The following is a 19,251-nucleotide window of genomic DNA, read 5'->3' as shown; positions in this document are numbered from 1 at the left end:
AAAATAAACAATACACTTGCCATGCAACATTCCTACTTCAATAAAGCCTAATTAAAAAGATACTGTGCCAGCCATGGCTTAAGAATACAGGTTCTCTGAATCATTACCTAAACAAACACTTGAACAATCTATCTTTTATTTTCTTAAACAACTGTTCATACACCATACTTCATTATATTGAAATGCAGCAAGTTATGATGAGTAAATATATAAAAAAAAAAACAAAAAAAAAAACATCAGCTTGTTGAAATGTAAAATCTAAATCTTAAATCTATATCTCTTAAATCTCTGTTAAATCTATTTATTTTTTTTGCAGACTTCCAGCATCAAATATTTGATTTAATATAAAAATCAGAAAATGTAGAAACTAATTTAGAAGAGACCTGTAAAATAACATAGTTCACAAACATATTTTTATTGATTTTACTTAAAAAAAATTCCTAATCATCTATGTAAGCCTGTGTGACTATCATTTCAAGTACACATGGAGAAATAAAAGTGTTCAGACAAAGGCACCCATTTGGATCATTTCCTACTTTAAAATACTTGAGTAGTTTGTGAAAAAGCACTGAAGCAGATAATGAAGAAAAAATAAAACACATTCAATTAATTTACTCTCCTTTAATTAGAGGTAAACTATTCAGTAACATCAATGTACCAGATACAATTAAAAGGTAACAAGCATTTAAGAGATTACAAGGATATTAGAACAGCAGAGTACATCAACAGAGAGACAGTCACTGAAGAGCATTTTAAATTTACATAACCATTCAGAAATTACTAACACACTGTGTGAAACAAAACTGCAGTAGAGGAAAAAAAACAAAACAAAACAAAACAGCCTAGCCAATGATTTGCCTTCTGCTTATTTGGTTAGAAATCATGTACAGTTCTGCAGTTTTGCTAATGTACATTTTAAAGTGATAAGCAGGTCCAGAGTGATGGCAAAAAGTTCAACCAAATCAAATTCCTAAAAAGTTCCAAAATATAAAAAGAGAAAAAAAAAGTCTGGCAAGGTCTTATCAAAATAACTTTTTCTTACATTGGTTAAAAAAAATGCTGTATAATCGACATGTAAACAGGGTGTAAAACATTTTATAAAATTTAAGGAAATGTAAAAATATAGAAATTTGAATGTTTTCTATAATTTAAATGCAGCAAAGCCACACACTGTATATGTTTCTTTTAGTGCTTTGTTCTAGTTTTTAATTGCTTACAGCCTAATTCATACTACTCCTTGTTCTTTACATAAATCATTACCTACATTTAACCTTACTGTTGAGGGGTGTTGTATTTTTAAATAGCTGTTTCTGAAGCACACAAATATATCTTACCAGTTCCATAAGCAACAAAAATGTGAGAAATCTCCCTGTAATGCCTAAATATGACTAATTAAACAGTCATGCATAAATGAGTAGAAGTTTTAATTAGAATTATCATTTTTTAAATCTACTTCTTTTGCATTAAAGGGTCATGGAGGAGCTATGGCCCACCTTTGCTCTATCGAGCACTTGATAGAAACCAAACCTGAAGAGGAGGCATACACACACACACACACCCACTTACCAACTAACCTAATATGCTCATTTTATATGAGAGATAAACCATTAAGGACTAAAAGATAGATATACAAACTAGACATGGATAGGTCCATGAAGCTGTGAGGCAGTAACACTAACCACTACACTATCTCACTCCGCAGTTAAAAATGACAATGTCCTTCTAATTTTACTGCTTACTCATATTGATAGTTCCAAGGACTTAACTGTTTTCAACAAAAATGAAACCCTCCTGTACTGTTTCAAGCAAATAAACTGACCTATCAGTTTTAAGGCATTGAAGAAAGAGTACAACCAAAATAAATCAGACTGATGCTCAATATTATTTAAAGTGCATATTACCTCCATTTCTGTCATGTGGTGGCACCTTTTTTTTTACAAGGATGATCTTCAGTAATTAATTTACTTTACTCTCCTTCTTATAATTTATTTGCCTGGAATACTGTGTGCATTAATATTAAATAATGTTCTATGTGTAGCCATCACTCTAGACCATGTAACAGGTCTTCATTTAAAGTGTTAAAATCTCCTGAAGATACCCTGAAGATTTCAAACACTAAAGGAAGGGCTCTAAAACAAGCTACTAGTCAAACAATCAATAAAAGATCAGACTTTTAATTATATGCAGGATGAATATTATGGACATGTTCATTTGGTAGTATTCTGTTTGTTACGGGAAATCAATAGCTGTACAATAATGAAATCATAAAAGGGGAGTTTCAAGACTTTTTATAAGTAAAAATTCCAAACTATATACTGTATTTTGGAACCAACGGGTAAAAGGGCGGTTGCTGTCAATATTCTCTTGTATTTAGCAACTGAATTGGTCCTCAACTTTTTTCTTGAATTGTAACAGGAAGGCAAAAAAAGAAAAACAGGAAATATTCTGGTTTCTCTTTGGGTACGTTTTGCTTGATTTTACCTGCAAGAAAAAAAATGTCCTTCCCTTTTGGAAAGTTATAGTAGATACTGATTCAAATTTTAAAATAGTAAGTTTATTGATCTGCTGTCACCACAGTTTGTCAAGTCACCTTTTGAAATGTTGGCATAAATCTACATGATTAATATAGTATGTAATTCACAACAAACTTTTTTAATTCACAAGTAACGGGCCTCTTAGCCACATACAGGTTAATTTATTTGGAAATGTGCTTAGTCTAGCAAGTGTCTAAGGTGTTAAACATTTATTTAGTTTAACAGCATTTATTTCTAAGAAAGTGTTTGGAAATTTGGAAAAATCCAAAAAATAACAATCAGATAATGATATGCAAATTATAAAAACAATAGTCTAACATACTAAACAATGATGTATTCATTTCAAGATTGAAATCACAACCAATAATATTTTCTAAAACTGAAACATTGTATTATTTGGAGAAACCAACAAGGTCTCAAAATGCCTTGTAATTCTGCCCCTTTGTAATTCTGTTTAACGCACTATTTAAATAATTTTTCTTCAATGGAACAGTACTTAAAAAGTAGCATTGTCTATCCCAAAACAGAGGCCTGACGCCCTCTTCTGGAATAGTGTGAAGTGTGCTAAAATCGAACAAAAGAGAAACAGTGAGGCAGTGCCTATTTTTTTAAATAGGTCTTAATATTTTAAAAACTTTTAGCCATCTAAACTGGAAAATACTTTCATTATTTAAATAAGGATCATTATGCGATATTTGGCATTGTTAATAAATATAATAAAAATAGCAATTAAGTGGATAAAACAGATTCTTAAATAATTAAATACAGCATTCATAAGTTACAAACACAAGTAAGGTCTCATTCTCATTAAAGTAATTGTATTTTTTACAAAATTATTAAATTTATTTTACTTATTCATGTGGCAAAATAATAAAAAGATAAATATTTTACTACACATAAATTACTAAATAACTATAATGCTAGATATATGAAATAATTCATAATGGCAACATAATTCAGACACTTTAGATTAATAGATAAACGCCTGGATTTATTAAATTGATAAATGTAAACAGCACAGCCTACTGTGTTGAAAAATAAATTCAAAAGTGTAAATTAAATTTTTAAAATGATAATGTGCATTAAATGACTATCTATTGGTTCAGTATCTGTACACTTAAAACCCCATAATTAAGGGGGCATCTGTCAACACTGGCTTACCGTGAGACCAAGTAATGGAACTCACCCGAGCACAAAACTATTCAAATATATTGAACACTGGATTTATTATGAAATGTGAGTCACAAATTAGGATCGACTGAAATATTATTTTTCATAGTATGCTCCAGATAACTAACATGAAAAAGGTAGGTAAATATTTTGTGGAAGGAAAATAAATACAAATTGCTTTTATCTTACATATATTGCAACATATAAAATGTGTAACATCCTATGCAATGTGGCCAAAGTAAGCTTATGTGAAGACAGAGAGCAGCATGTAAATTAAATGGATGGCAAAAGGTTTGCAGCTGTCTGTTCCCTAACTCTAACTAACATGCAACTTCAGGTAAATTTCTTATAAACAAATGACTCCTTATCAGGAGCTTCTGACCAACTGTTTACATTATTAAAAAAATGCATGGTACAATTATTATTATTATTTTTTTTTTTTTAAACACTTTTATTATTTGGCCCACATGTATTTATAAATCTTACTCTACTCCAGGATGTGTGTACCGAGGTGTGTATTTTTTTGAGCGTGCATGTCTGGAGTTTTGCTGTACTGAACACATAAATTATCATATAGTCACATTTATCATGAATTTTCCTCTTCTTGTCTTACTTTCCATGACTGTCATTTCAATTTTAAGCAGCACTTTGCTATTAGCTATCTTCCTGTCTTAGTCTTCACAGATTTATGAGAATGGAATATGGTGTAAAGAGGAAGGAACAGGTAAAGAGAAGTGGAGAGGCACATCCCTTAGCTTGGAAGCCTGTTTGAAGAAGAGTTTGGAGGGAAGTCTCAATGAAGACAGCAGGAATGGTCGAGGAAGATTCATTTGGAAGATTAAAACCAGTGGGAACAACAAAAAAATTCCTTTTGAATTTGCTATTTGCTTGGGAGGGTATTAGGTTTAGAGAAGAGAAAAATCCTCATGACTTAAGCCTAGCGCAAAGAGAAAACAAAGACACAAAACAACACACAAGATTAAACACACAGAAGAAAACATGAAAATGTCACAGAAGATTAATGTTGGATTTTTTAATACCATATACATACTCAGTATCTCACAAAAGTGAGTACACCCCTCACATTTTTGTAAATATTTTATTATATCTTTTAATGGGACAACACTGAAGATATAACACTTTGATACAATGTAAAGTAGTCAGTGTACAGCTTGTATAACACTGTAAATTTGCTGTCCCCTCAAAATAACTCAACACACAGCCATTAATGTCTAAACCGCTGGCAACAAAAGTGAGTACACCCCTAAGTGACAAATGTCCAAATTGTGCCCAATTAGCCATTTTCCCTCCCCAGTGTTATGTGACTCATTAGTGTTACAACATCTCAGGTGTGTTAAATTTGGTTTTATCGCTCTCACACTCTCTCATACTGGTCACTGGAAGTTCAACATGGCTCCTCATGGCAAAGAACTCTCTGAGGATCTGAAAAAAAGAATTGTTGCTCTACATAAAGATGGCCTCGGCTATAAGTAGATTGCCGACACTCTGAAACTGAGCTGCAGCACGGTGGCCAAGACCATACAGCGGTTTAACAGGACAGGTTCAACTCAGAACAGGCCTCACCATAGTCGACCAAAGAAGTTGACTGCACGTGCTCAGAGTCATATCCAGAGGTTGTCTTTTGAAAATAGACATAGGAGTGCTGCCAGCATTTGCTGCAGAGGTTGAAGGGGTGGGGGGTCAGCCTGTCAGTGCTCAGACCATATGCCGCACACTACATCAAATTGGTCTGCATGGCTGTCGTCCCAGAAGGAAGCCTCTTCAAAAGATGATGCACAAGAAAGCCCGCAAACAGTTTGCTGAAGACAAGGAGACTAAGGACATGGATTACTGGAGCCATGTCCTGTGGTCTGATGAGACCAAGATAAACTTATTTGGTTCAGATGGTGTCAAGTGTGTGGCAGCAACCAGGTGATGAGTACAAAGACAAGTGTGTCTTGCCTACAGTCAAGCATGATGGTGGGAGTGTCATGGTTTGGGGCTGCATGAGTGCTGCCGGCACTGGGGAGCTACAGTTCATTGAGGGCATCATGAATGCCAACATCTACTGTGAAATACTGAAGCAGAGCATGATCCCCTCCCTTCGGAAACTGGGCCACAGGGCAGTATTCCAACATGATAACGACCCCAAACACACCTCCAAGATGACCACTGCCTTGCTAAAGAAACTGAGGGTAATGGTGATAGACTGGCCAAGCAGGTCTATAGCCCTAAACCCTATTGAGCATCTGTAGGGCATCCTCTAACGGAAGGTGGAGGAGCGCAAGGTCTCTAACATCCACCAGCTCCGTGATGTCGTCATGGAGGAGTGGAAGAGGATTCCAGTGGCAACCTGTGAAGCTCTAGTGAACTCCATGCCCAAGAGAGTTAAGGCAGTGCTGGAAAATAACGGTGGCCACACAAAACATTGACACTTTGGGCACAATTTGGACATTTTTCACTTAGGGGTGTACTCACTTTTGTTTCCAGCGGTTTAGACATTAATGGCTGTGTGTTGAGTTATTTTGAGGAGGCAGCAAATTTACACTGTTATACAAGTTGTACACTGACTACTTTACATTGTATCAAAGTGACATATCTGCAGTGTTGTCCCATGAAAAGATATAATAAAATATTTACAAAAATGTGAGGGGTGTACTCACTTTTATGAGGTACTGTGTATTATATATATATATATATATATATATATATATATATATATATATTACAGACACACACTTTGCTACAAGTTTATCAGGTTATTTCACACAGTGTAGCATATCAATAACAGTTTCCATTATTTCTTTTTACAAAATAAAAATTTCAAATAGCAAAAAATGCATTAACCTTTTAAAGTTTCATTTCTAGTTTCCTTATTCATCACAGATATAGCAAAGCTTATTGCTGTGAATTCTTGTTAATCTAACATTGTTGAACGGTGTAGTTATTTTAATGCTTTGTTGCAATTTTTCACCTGTACAAAATCAAATAACATTGTCGTCTTATTGCTCTACAATATCTCAATGGTTTTGTTAATGGTGCAATCAATTAATGTTAGAATATGAAAAAAATGAATGAAATACAAGGCCATAAATCTATTTTAGGAAACCAGAAAAAGTTGGAGGTTTGTATTGCAGGTTTAGAACTGCAACACTTGCTATAGTTAGGAATGGTGAATGTCAAGCCAATATCTTTATAATTTTTCACTACGTAGAGACTAACTATAATTTTTCAGGAAATAAATACTAGGTGAATAAAAAACGACAAGATACATCATTTAGCAGGTATTCAAGATGTTGTGATCATGATTGTTTAGGTATCTATTTTTTAATCTTGTGCATTAATGTTGTTATATCCAGATCTACTTATGTATTCGTATGAATCGCTTGGAAATGATAAAAATACTCTGGGTGCAATAGAATCTGAATTATTATCACATCTTATGTGATGCTGCATTGTTTTGGTAATGGTCATCACCATTTTGTTAGAGTTGCTACAGCACTGCTATGTTTGCGTAGCCGGAAGTATGCCACATATTGCAACCTCAAAAGCATCCAAGATTATGGACAAATAAGAGAAAAAACTCACTTCATTGATATGTGAATTCTTAAAGGATCTATGGTTTTTGATTGCTGGCCAGTGTTTTTTAGTTTCAATTTCTTGGTGAGCATTTCAAACTTAGGTGAATGTAGGATTGATTCTCTGGTATCAATCCTATTATGCTTTGATTTATGATGATCCCCTGGTTGCTAAATTTTGTATATATTACTATTCTGCCTCATTTGGCTGGCACAAAACAAAGAAATTGTTATTTTACAATCTAAAAAAATACTCGAAATGCTACTATTAATTCTGTGCCATTGCTTGCTCATTATTGGCACTCTTTCCACTGTGTACTGAAAGCCCAAGATAACTTAAAGCAAGTTTTGCTTAAAGCAAAAAATTGAGATATAATTAAATAGAAATCTTATGTGAATACATTGTTTTGAAATGATGAACATTAATTTTCTAGACCATTTACTGTCTGTTCTCCACAGCATTATAACCTAAGTATGTTTATGTTAGGATATGTTGCAACTATAAATGATCTTTTATGAGCAAGTTAGGGTGTATGTATCAGTATGTCCTGCAATGGACTGGTATCCTATCCAGGTTCCTGCTTTTAACCTCATGTCGATATAATAGACTTTGACTTTCTAAACCCTTAGAATTGAAAGCACAGGTGCACAAAATGGATGAAAGGACTTTTATAATACAAAAATGCAAATAAAAGCTGTAGCTTACCATATAACAGTAATTGGGATATAATGCATTGTTAAAGTCCTTCAGTAATTTTTTTCAGGCAGTATGAAAACAGTATAATCAAAACAACATTTACACTAAAATTCTTCATGACTTGTGCCTATACCTAATTGGCTGCAATACTTGATAAGTCCTTAATTGTCACTTTGAAATTGCGTCAAGTTGTATATTATCATTGAATTTGAAGTTTCTCAAAGTGCAAATATTACAGTGGCAACCTTTTAAAACGAGTAAGACCCTGAGGGGAAAACTATCATGTCACTTTTAAATGCTTTCAATAAAGTAGTGCAAGTTAAAGGCAGAACAGACTATGTCTGCATGTTTTCTCAGTGCTTTACTTGATTATTAGCTTTTCATGTATCACTATCTACTTCTACCTTGGCCACCTTTGTTATCTTATTGAAGTGTTTGCTGCAATAATGTAAGGGGTAACTATTTTTTTAAGAGGAACTGTTATTTTTTTGACAGCTAACACAAAGAACAAAATTGGCACTGCTTTTAGAGTAAACCTTCATTAAACTAATCACATGTACAAAATTTAAAATATACTACACTAGTAACCTTGTGGTATACAATTATACACTGATGCCACACAGCTGTGCAGTCAATAAGAATTTAATTACACAAGTCACACAGCTCTTAAATTATGTTAAAAATGGGGAAAATAAAATAATTTGGGGATTCCAGTGGCAAGCATTGGTGTCTCAGTGATACATCACCATGTCATTTTCTCCGTCTTTGGTGTTTTTTTAAACCTCAGGTATGCATGTTAGCTGGATTAACTGGAAATTTTAACTTATCCCATGGAAATTTTAACTTGTCCCATTTTAGTAAAAGTGTAGAAGTGTGTGCGTTTGTGTGTGAGATGGCTCTGCAATGGACTGGCATGCCCTCAATCTGTTTCCTGCCTTGTGTCTGATACTGCTAAGACAGACTTCATCCAGTCCCACATGATCTGGAATTACAGTTAGGTCCATAAATAGTTGGACAGAGACAACTTTTTTCTAATTTTGGTTCTGTACATTACCAGAATGAATTTTAAATGAAACAACTCAGATGCAGTTGAAACGCAGACTTTCAGCTTTAATTCAGTGGGGTGAACAAAACGATTGCATAAAAATGTGAGGCAACTAAAGCATTCTTTAACACAATCCCTTCATTTCAGGGGCTCAAAAGTAATTGGACAATTGACTCAAAGGCTATTTCATGGGCAGGTGTGGGCAAGTCCGTCGTTATGTCATTATCAATTAAGCAGATAAAAGGCCTGGAGTTGATTTGAGGTGTGGTGCTTGCATGTGGAAGATTTTTCTGTGAACAGACGACATGCGGTCAAAGGAGCTCTCCATGCAGGTGAAAGAAGCCATCCTTAAGCTGCAAAAACAGAAAAAAACCCATCCGAGAAATTGCTACAATATTACGAGTGGCAAAATCGACAGTTTGGTCCATCCTGAGAAAGAAAGCAAGCACTGGTGAACTCAGCAACGCAAAAAGACCTGGATGTCCACGGAAGACAACAGTGGTGGATGATCGCAGAATCATTTCCATGGTGAAGAGAAACCCCTTCACAACAGCCAACCAAGTGAACAACACTCTCCAGGGGGTAGGTGTATCAATATCCAAGTCTACCAGAAAGAGAAGACTGCATGAAAGTAAATACAGAGGGTGCACTGCAAGGTGCAAGCCACTCATAAGCCTCAAGAATAGAAAGGCTAGATTGGACTTTGCTAAAGAACATCTAAAAAAGCCAGCACAGTTCTGGAAAAACATTCTTTGGACAGATGAAACCAAGATCAACGTCTACTAGAATGATGGCAAGAAAAAAGTATGGAGAAGGCGTGGAACAGCTCATTATCCAAAGCATACCACATCATCTGTAAAACATGGTGGAGGCAGTGTGATGGCTTGGGCGTGCATGGCTGCCAGTGGCACTGGGACACTAGTGTTTATTGATGATGGGACACAGGACAGAAGCAGCCGAATGAATTCTGAGGTGTTCAGAGATGTATCTGTCTGCTCAAATCCAGCTAAATGCAGTCAAATTGATTGGGCGGCGTTTCATGATAAAGATGGACAATGACCCAAAACATACAGCCAAAGCAACCCAGGAGTTTATTAAAGCAAAGAAGTGCAAAATTCTTGAATGGCCAAGTCAGTCACCTGATCTTAACCCAATTGAGCAGGCATTTCACTTGTTGAAGACTAAACTTCAGGCAGAAAGGCCCACAAACAAACAGAAACTGAAAGCCGCTGCAGTAAAGGCCTGGCAGAACATTAAAAAGGAGGAAACCCAACATCTGGTGATGTCCATGAGTTCAAGACTTCAGGCTGTCATTGCCAGCAAAGGGTTTTCAACCAAGTATTAGAAATGAACATTTTATTTCCAGTTATTTAATTTGTCCAATTACTTTTGAGCCCCTGAAATGAAGGGATTGTGTTCAAAAAACACTTTAGTTGCCTCACATTTTTATGCAATCGTTTTGTTCACTCCACTGAATTAAAGTTGAAAGTCTGCGCTTCAACTGCATCTGAGTTGTTTCATTTAAAATTCATTGTGGTAATGTACAGAACCAAAATTAGAAAAAAGTTGTCTCTGTCCAAATATTTATGGACCTAACTGTAGATTAAGTAGATTTGCAGTTTACTGTTTAATTTTGTTAATGCAATCATGGTAGACTTTTTTCAGCTATATTTTGAGAGATTATTTAAATTAACAAGGAATAGCCTGTGAGATACATTTAATTAAATTAAGTGAAACACTCTGAAACTTTACATTTTAAAATATTTAATGTCAATATAAATGAAATGTTAATGAATATAAAATGTTAATATAAATGTCATCAAGAATTTTGCTTATTAACTTCATTCTTATGCCAAGATTTGAATCCTGCATAAATTGAGCAGAACTATACTTTTCTATATCAACAAACGACTGAAATAATGTTTTTAAAAATGTATTTATCAATGTTGACAATAGAAAAAAATCGACTAACATTAACTTACTCTCACACTTTAAAAAATACTAAATAATATGAATACTAATTAATGTCTATTATTAAGAAACATTACCATAGATATCACAGGTTTGATAATCATGTTGAATACATTCTGCAAAATTTCAGATTTTACAGTTTTAGCTAGAAGGAAATCGACAAGAGGGAGTACAATCCACAGAAGGACAAGGCATTTAATTGGCTGATTGACTGTCAAGGCTACAATCACTGTAGGTTAATGAGACCAATAAGCAGTCAGAGGATGGGGTGGGGCAGTCACAACATAGAAGAAGACTTCATGCAAAAAAAAAAGGAAGCAAGCATGTATCATGCTTTGTCAGAGCTACAGAGGGTAAGAAGTGACATTGTTATTTCACAATTAAAATTAAATTTCATACCCGAAAAAATTATATTAATGAACATACATTATTCATACTGTAGTTTGTGGACAACAAAACAAAATAATGAGCCAATTAAAAAATGTAAACTGAGACTTGAGTTCAATCAACACAAACTAATATTTCACTGAAGATTTGAACAGGCACAGTTACCCAATTGTTTCTGTAGTGGCTTTATTTCTTTATATTTTTGCATATACAAATTAATCTGTTAATTTGAGTCACTGGTGGGACATGCAAATAATCGATAATGACTTCCCTTATTTGATTTCTATTCCCAACTGTAGCCATTATTTTTTCAAATTGACCAAAAATCTTGGTATTTTTTCCCTTTTATCTCATTAGCACTTGTTTTACTTCCTTTTAGACTTCCGTTATTAATTGACTATACTAAATGGTATCAAGTAATGTTAAAATAATGTAACCCTAAAAACTGGAGGAGGGGAGAATAATTATAAGAATAGGGCAAGAAGATAGCTATAGACCTAATAGCCAAATTATTTTAAAAAATGGGAGGTAAAATATTAATTCATTTATTACATATATAAAGGTTAACAAAGGTGCTTCTGCTTTTACTTATATATGCAATCTTCATGCCAGACTACTAACCTATTGACACAACCTGTGCTATTTAACTACACTGTACATCTGTGCAGCATTTCCCTAATGCTAAGGGGTCACTTGCTCCCTGTGAAAAAGTGGGCTCAGAAAGCAAGCTGAAGCTAATGATTTTTAAAACTTACATTTATGTACAATACCATGGAAAAAGTGTGCCTCCTTACACATTTTTGGCACCGAATGTTTTTAGGGATTTAACCAAAACTAAATATGAGATATCAGACAAACTCTAATATCAGATTATCAAACTGTATTTGGTTACACATGTTTTCAAACTGGATTTATGGCCCATTGTCTAATTACCACTGAATTTTATTTTTTCTGACTATGACTGAGGATTTTAAGCAATATTATATTTTTAATGGAAAAACCTGCTAGTTTATCATAGTAGAAATGATAAAATGCGACTAATGATTAATTACTGTCAACAGTGTAATTAAAAAAGTTCACGTATTTAAATAATTTCATAGAAAGATGTCAGGAATGAGTTCAAAACCTCTGCTGGCCACAGTTCACTAAACTGACTATCATTTTATTTGGTAATATGTGCGTGGGTTATAATAGCAGAAAGTTTTATGCAAAGCCACCTTATAAAAGAGGTCAGCATAATCGAATAAACTGGACAAGTTACAAATTGATCATCACATGCAAAGAGCCCAGAACAAAATGCAAGCAAGTTACGATTCCTGAGTTACAAAATCCAAACAGCTGCTATCAGTTAAGACAGAAATTCATCACACAAGTGTCTTCAAACAAATCTTAAATACATGGAGGGAGTCAGAAATTCAAACACAGGCAGCAAAGGTGCTTTGCAAATTGTAAATTTACATTTGGTGATTTTGAAAATACACTGTCTGCTATCAAATGTATGGGAAATATGTTTAAAAGCACAAAATATGTAAATGATTATTTAATATTTACTGATTTATTGATAATTCAAATCCATAAAATATGCACAAAACGTAACATTTTTGTATTGTGTCTATTCATCTGTGTCACACTTTGGATCATAAACTGTGCATGACAAAAAGAAAGCATTGAAAGTTTATTACTAATGAAACAATCTATTTTCAATGTCAGTACATACAATGTGTGTATCATTAGGGAGCTGTACACATTTGCAAACCAAAAAAGTGGAAGTTAAAAGAGGATATCAACAGCATGAAGTGAATGAACCTGAATAAAATACAGCACTGATAAGTGTTAAACAGTAACATAAGCACCACTGTAATCTATCTTTATCAATTCCATGGTTTGCCTTTTAGAAAACAAACACACCCTATTGGTTAAGATAAAATGGTTGCAGGCTGCAGCATATCCAATAAAATACAACAATGCTAAAGCTCTCCTTCCCACTTAAACTTAGCTAAGTTTATACTCAAAACAACTACAATACACTTAAACACCTTCCTCCGAAACACTGTAAATACAAAATGCATCACTTAACGATAAATAATTGTTTTTCTCCATTTCTAATGAAATATACAATGTGTTTGGACCACATTAAGTATATTTAACCTTAACCCATTCAAAATATTGGCAGTCATTTTTTTAAGTCCTTGTAGGAAGATAACATCATCACTTTCTTTAATGATCTCTTATCATCATACATATTGATATTGATTTATTTCTTAACACTACATGCTGAAACAATATCACACAACATATGTAACAAAATATTTCTGAAACAATAAAAATGAAATGTTTAATGTTAAACTTAAATTCTTAGTAAATGCAATGACTGAACTTGCCCTTTATATCCAATTACAAACAAATCTCTGAACCTCAATAGCACAGCCCATAGTGGCTAAGACACTGGACTTTCAATTGCAAAGTTGCTGGTTCAGGTTTTTACCACTTTACCAGTTTTTATGTGACCTTGAACATTTAATTTAACCAGTCTGCATTCCAGTTGGAAAAAACAAAAATGGATGGCTGCCTTGGATAAATATAAATACAATTATATATAATATATATATTCATTCATAGGTCTGAATCTCAGTTCGATTATTTGGATGGTTATCTACCAGGTAACGCTTGTGGTTGGTCACCAGTCGGCAAACATCCGCCACATTCTCTCAGTTGTGAGAAGCAGATCATAGATATTTCTGAATTGTAATCTTGATTATTTGGATGGTTGCCTACCAGGTAACACTTGTGGCTGGTTGGCCAGTTGGCAAAAATCCACTACGTCCTCTCAGTTGTGAGAAGCAGATCATAGATATATAGGTAACCATCCACATACACACACACACACACTGTGTTTAAAGACTGACATTGTTTCAGTTTCCTTCATAAAACAAAATTCACATCCAATTGTTCTTGAGAAATAACGGAGTTCAAATTCCCAAAAAGTTATCTTAAAAATCATTACCATTGTAAGAAACCTAAGTTTGTCTTTTCACCCAATCACAGCACAAAACCAGGCTTCTCCCATGTCTTAAATCATATTCTATTACTCTGCAATGCAATACATTTTATGAACACTATTTTTTTTAGCTTAAGCACATCATTGTATCACAAAAACTAGATCATTTTGTTGTACTAACAGGTACTTTCCATACGTGGTTTGCTTAGGTGAAGAAGTTGGACAGTATTTATGCGCTCCTGTCTGCACTTCAATAGAGTTCCCATTTGAATATTTCTCTGCTGTTAATAAGTGATGCTTTTAGGAAAACCAACATTATGTTGATCTGTCTATGTTGATGGCAATATGTTGTTCATAAAACTGAATAATCCTATTGCATTGTTAATTAACTATCTTAAGGAAGGTTACTAATAGTGGTAAAGTGAAAAATACATGAAAGATTAATATAGTCGGTAGAGTAATTTATATAATATGGATGATAAACAGAAAAACCTTAAAAATAACATTTTTAAAGCATTTCCTAATTACATATAAGCTACAATATTCAGAACAATGCATTTTCTCTACGTCAGTAGGTTGTAGTTCAATTCTTTTCATCAGCAAATTTCTACAGGGTTTTGGGCATCCATTATGTAATTATAGATTTTATCACATAATATATTGACTTAAATAAACAAAGCAGGACTGAATACAATCTTCCAAATCCAGCATTCCCAACACCTAAACAGTCTTTCATACAATGCATACAGTAATCCGTAGACTGTTTTGTTATGCTCTGTATTTATATTACTGCCTGCCAGTGTCTAAAGATTTCTTGCTTCAGCTTCTTTTCCTTCAAATAAACAGCACTAAATAGTACAAAACTTCCATTTGTAACTCCAAATAGATGTTTCAAATGATATTGATCTTCTGGTTGTGTATAAACTGCCGTTATTAAAGAGACTAAAATTTTTACACTTTATTACACTTTTGACAGGATATTAAACACGCTGAAAAAGGTTCACATGAAGAGATCAGTAGCACACTGTAACATTTAAAGTTTTTTTTAATGTAAAGTCAAAATTATTAATTTTCCATAGCCAATGAGTAGAATTTGAATAAAGAAATGCTTCTTTTTCTACTAGAAAAATCTTATTTTTCATTTTTCAAAAACTTATTCAAAAGTCAATATTGTACACAATGTGTCTTTTTATTAATGACTTTTAGATCATGATAAACTGAAACTTTATAATAAACACTATCATTTAAACTATAGTACTTCATACACCCTATACAATATGGTGAAATATTTTTGTTTTTAATCTAAGCCATTATCAACTTTTTTAACTACAACAATGATGTGGTTGTTTGAGGGTAGGAAAAATATTTTTATCTGGTTGCAAAATAAAAATAATACCTATTAATGCTTATCAAACACTAACTTGACTTTGTGTTGTTTGCATTACTAATAGTTACTGACAAGAAATTATGAAGAGCAAAAAACAGAGAAAAACTAAGTCATGAGCATTGAATTATTAGGGATGTTTGCATTACTAAAAATACTTAGTAAAACTTGAGCTTGGGTATCTAGGACAGTATATGTAACTTGTTATAATACATGCATTACATCACAAACTATTAAATATATCTCCTGCAGGTAACACCTACTATTAAATGTTTTATGAAGTCTCTATAAATCCATACATACTTTTGGACAAAATGCTACAAGTAAACCTTTGATATTCGCGAGTTTGATGTATAGTTAATATTCGTTGTATAAGGTAATGCAAAATAAAACTCTTCAAAATCCTACTATTTTCATTATTATTGTTAACAGTAGAATTTTAATACTGTTCATATATTATGCTTTGCCTATAAAATCTTATTGAATAACCCACCACAGTCACAAAAGGGAAAGGATACATGTCACAAAACACAAGAAAAATGAAATAATAAAAATGAGGGTTAATGAAGTAGCAAGGCATGAATTATACTCAACCTGCATTGTGCAAGCAGTGAAACCATACATGCTTCAGGGAAAGAAGAAAAGGTTGTGAACAATTCAGAATGTGCATCTTACTAGTTCATATGCCGGGTATATTCATATTTTGGATTCAAAATATTGTTGCCCCCCCCAATTATCAATTTTTAAAAAAAAGTAAAAAGTACATTCTGCTAATTTCTAAATGTATAACTTTCAGATGCACATATGAATTGGTGGCAGTATTTCTGCCTTATGGGATTGTCAGTATACTTTAAGTAGGTTTATCATTGAAGGTAAGTGAGAGGAAGATGATAAATTTTCATATAAAAACATACACACACACACACATACACATACACACAAAAATGAATGTATGCCAGGACATACAATCAGCTGCTTAGCTTTGCTCAATACTGTCAAAAATGACAAAACCTAACAGGAGGAAGATAAGATGTACTGGCACTGCACAATCATAATTTCGAACATGTGCTCTGAAAACAATATACAACATAATAGGTGGTAGAGTATATAGTGACAGCTGTTGGGATTACATAAACACTACCTTAGCCAAATCACTCAAACGGAAATGATTATTTTTCCTCAATATGTATTTATGTATATTACATTTTTTAATACAAGGCTGCAGGTGTTCAGCAAAATGAACACTATCTAAGGACAAACAGAGACCCAGTGGACATAAGGGAGGGTAAAGGCTTTTGACTATTCAAATAGGAAACGTCTGTATGCTGTTAAGTGAATCACTTACCCTGTAACACAAGTAGGAAATAACCACTATGCACAGAGAAGTTCTACTCGGAATTGGAAAGATGGGGGTTTACCGATCTGCATGACCCTTTAAATTCATCTTTGTTCATATGGTGACCATTCAGTCTGTGAATTTAACACATTTTAATGAACACTCAGAGGCCTTAAAGTGTTAACTGTAATGCCTGTCTGGAGAAACAAGAGGATAAGGGTAAGCAGACAGATAAAGTAGTTTTGCTCCCAAGAACATGAATGGGCCTGTCCAATATAAAAGACACACAGATCATTGTAGAGGCAGTAAATTAGGGCACCTCTAAGATTTTATTTAATATTTTTGCGCTGGTTGTTTGTGTGTACCCTTGTAAATGTCCTTTTGTATGTATAAGAATATATGTATTTCTGTAAACAACAACAAATTACAGAATTTATATTGTTATTGTTTTCAGAGCCTGATTTGCTAATTTTTAGAAAAGTAGACAAACCAAACTTGTTTTTCAAAGGGCAAAAGCCAGTACATCTTTATACAACTGCCTTTTTAATTTGCCAAAAGTGGATTTGTACTCACCCCATTCCATTCTACTGCCATACTCACTTCCTCTCCTCCTTCTAATCCACTTTCATATTTAACGGAGGTTCCCAAGCTGTCCCGGCTGCGCCTCCTCTCAGGATTCTCACCATCCTTCAGAATTTCCACAACTCTTGTTTGATTTATGGGATCAGTGCCCTAATAACACAACAAATAACTGTAAGTGTCTTCTGTCCACTTAACAAGCATCTTTTAAAGTTTCATTTAGTTTTCCTGCTGTATACGAATTAGGGTTGTAGGAAATTCAGATGTTAAATTAGCAGCAAAAATGCACAAGAACAGATTTTGTTGGTATATTTATATTGCACTTATTTCATCAGTAATATTTTCTTCCTCTTTTACATATTATAGTGCAATACAAAAATGTAGAAAAAAACTAAACCATCACCAGTTTATTAGGCATTGTTTACATTTACCCATTTTGGCCAGTTGCCACAACCGTCAATTCCATTTCCTTACTTTACTTAGACCTATTGAATAAATACATAATATATGACTATATTTGCTCTACCACAAGTTTAAATTACCTGTACTTTTACTGTCTGTAACAAAATGCATACTGCAAGATGCTCATAGATAAGAAGAACAAGATACATTCCTTATTTCTGCCAATGTTGATTTATTCCAATACTAATTACTTTAACGTGTGTAAAGCCCATCAGATTCAGAAGACTAGCTGCTTACATGAATAGCTACACTTAATGGGGATATAAATATTAATGTGATGTGAATTTCGGATATTAAATACTGCTTTTGGAGTGTGACTACATTTTGGGAAAATTAAGACAATACATTAAGTTTTTGTAATGAATATCTGAACTCAGGAAGAACAGATTTGGGACTCTGTAAAGATATGTAATTTTGGCATACCCAGAATTGGTCTTTAATCTTTTAACAGTTAATCTGGATGATTACTTTTCAGGTAATAAAAAAACTGTAGCACTAACCATAAAAAAAACAAAACAAAACAAGGCAACACATTCTGACACCCTTTTAGCAATTTCAAATCATTTTCCCCCAAATAAGTGGATACAGCTTTGTTTATATATTTCTGTGGACCCAAACAATTTCTGAAATATATTTAGACGTATATAGTTTTAATTAAACACAACTTTGGCTGTGGCAGAGTTTTTTGCACCTAACACTGTGTTTGATTCTATAATCTTCATTGCACTGAATTTCATGAATACTCATTGATGGTCAGACAACACTGCTAACACAATGCACATAAAGCTCAGTCTTTATGTTGTACAAGGCCAGCTTGAATTATCCAACCCCGCTGAACCTGCGAAAACCCAGCTCAGCTATTTTTCCAGATATTTTTAACATCACATTAGAACAGTTTAGATCACACGTACTGTATACCTACAGTATATATTTTTAATCAATCATTAAACTTTTTTTTGCACATAACACTGTAGGCAGTGTGGCACAGTGGTTAAGGCTTTAGACTTCAAACCTTGAGGTTGTGGGTTCAAATCCCACTACTGACAAGTCACATCACCTGCCTGTGCTCCAAAAAGAAAAGCAAAAGAAATGTAGCCAATTGTATTTCAA

The 19,251-nt window shown here is 33.6% G+C and overlaps 1 protein-coding gene and 1 long non-coding RNA gene across 6 annotated transcripts in view; one reads left to right on the top strand and one right to left on the bottom strand.

Moving 5' to 3' along the window:
• Positions 1 to 19,251, bottom strand: part of LOC114666275 (kinesin light chain 1-like) — a 109,873-nt gene that overhangs the window by 41,461 nt on the left and 49,161 nt on the right. For 2 of the 5 annotated variants that reach the window (XM_028821092.2, XM_051919201.1), the window contains exon 13: positions 17,674 to 17,832. In XM_028821092.2, the coding sequence (XP_028676925.1) occupies positions 17,674 to 17,832 (159 nt within the window). Of the gene's footprint in view, positions 1 to 606; positions 4,642 to 17,673; positions 17,833 to 19,251 lie in introns of those variants that run through there. The other 3 variants (XM_051919202.1, XM_051919203.1, XM_028821094.2) reach the window with 3 other exon arrangements.
• LOC127525917 (uncharacterized) lies at positions 8,577 to 11,403 on the top strand. The gene is made up of 2 exons (XR_007933542.1): positions 8,577 to 8,977; positions 10,633 to 11,403. It is a non-coding gene; the product is annotated as an uncharacterized LOC127525917 (long non-coding RNA).

The sequence above is a fragment of the Erpetoichthys calabaricus genome, chromosome 15, assembly GCF_900747795.2.
Source record: "Erpetoichthys calabaricus chromosome 15, fErpCal1.3, whole genome shotgun sequence".
In the NCBI taxonomy this organism is placed as follows: Eukaryota; Metazoa; Chordata; class Cladistia; order Polypteriformes; family Polypteridae; genus Erpetoichthys; species Erpetoichthys calabaricus.
This window is presented reverse-complemented; position numbering and strand designations above follow the sequence as displayed.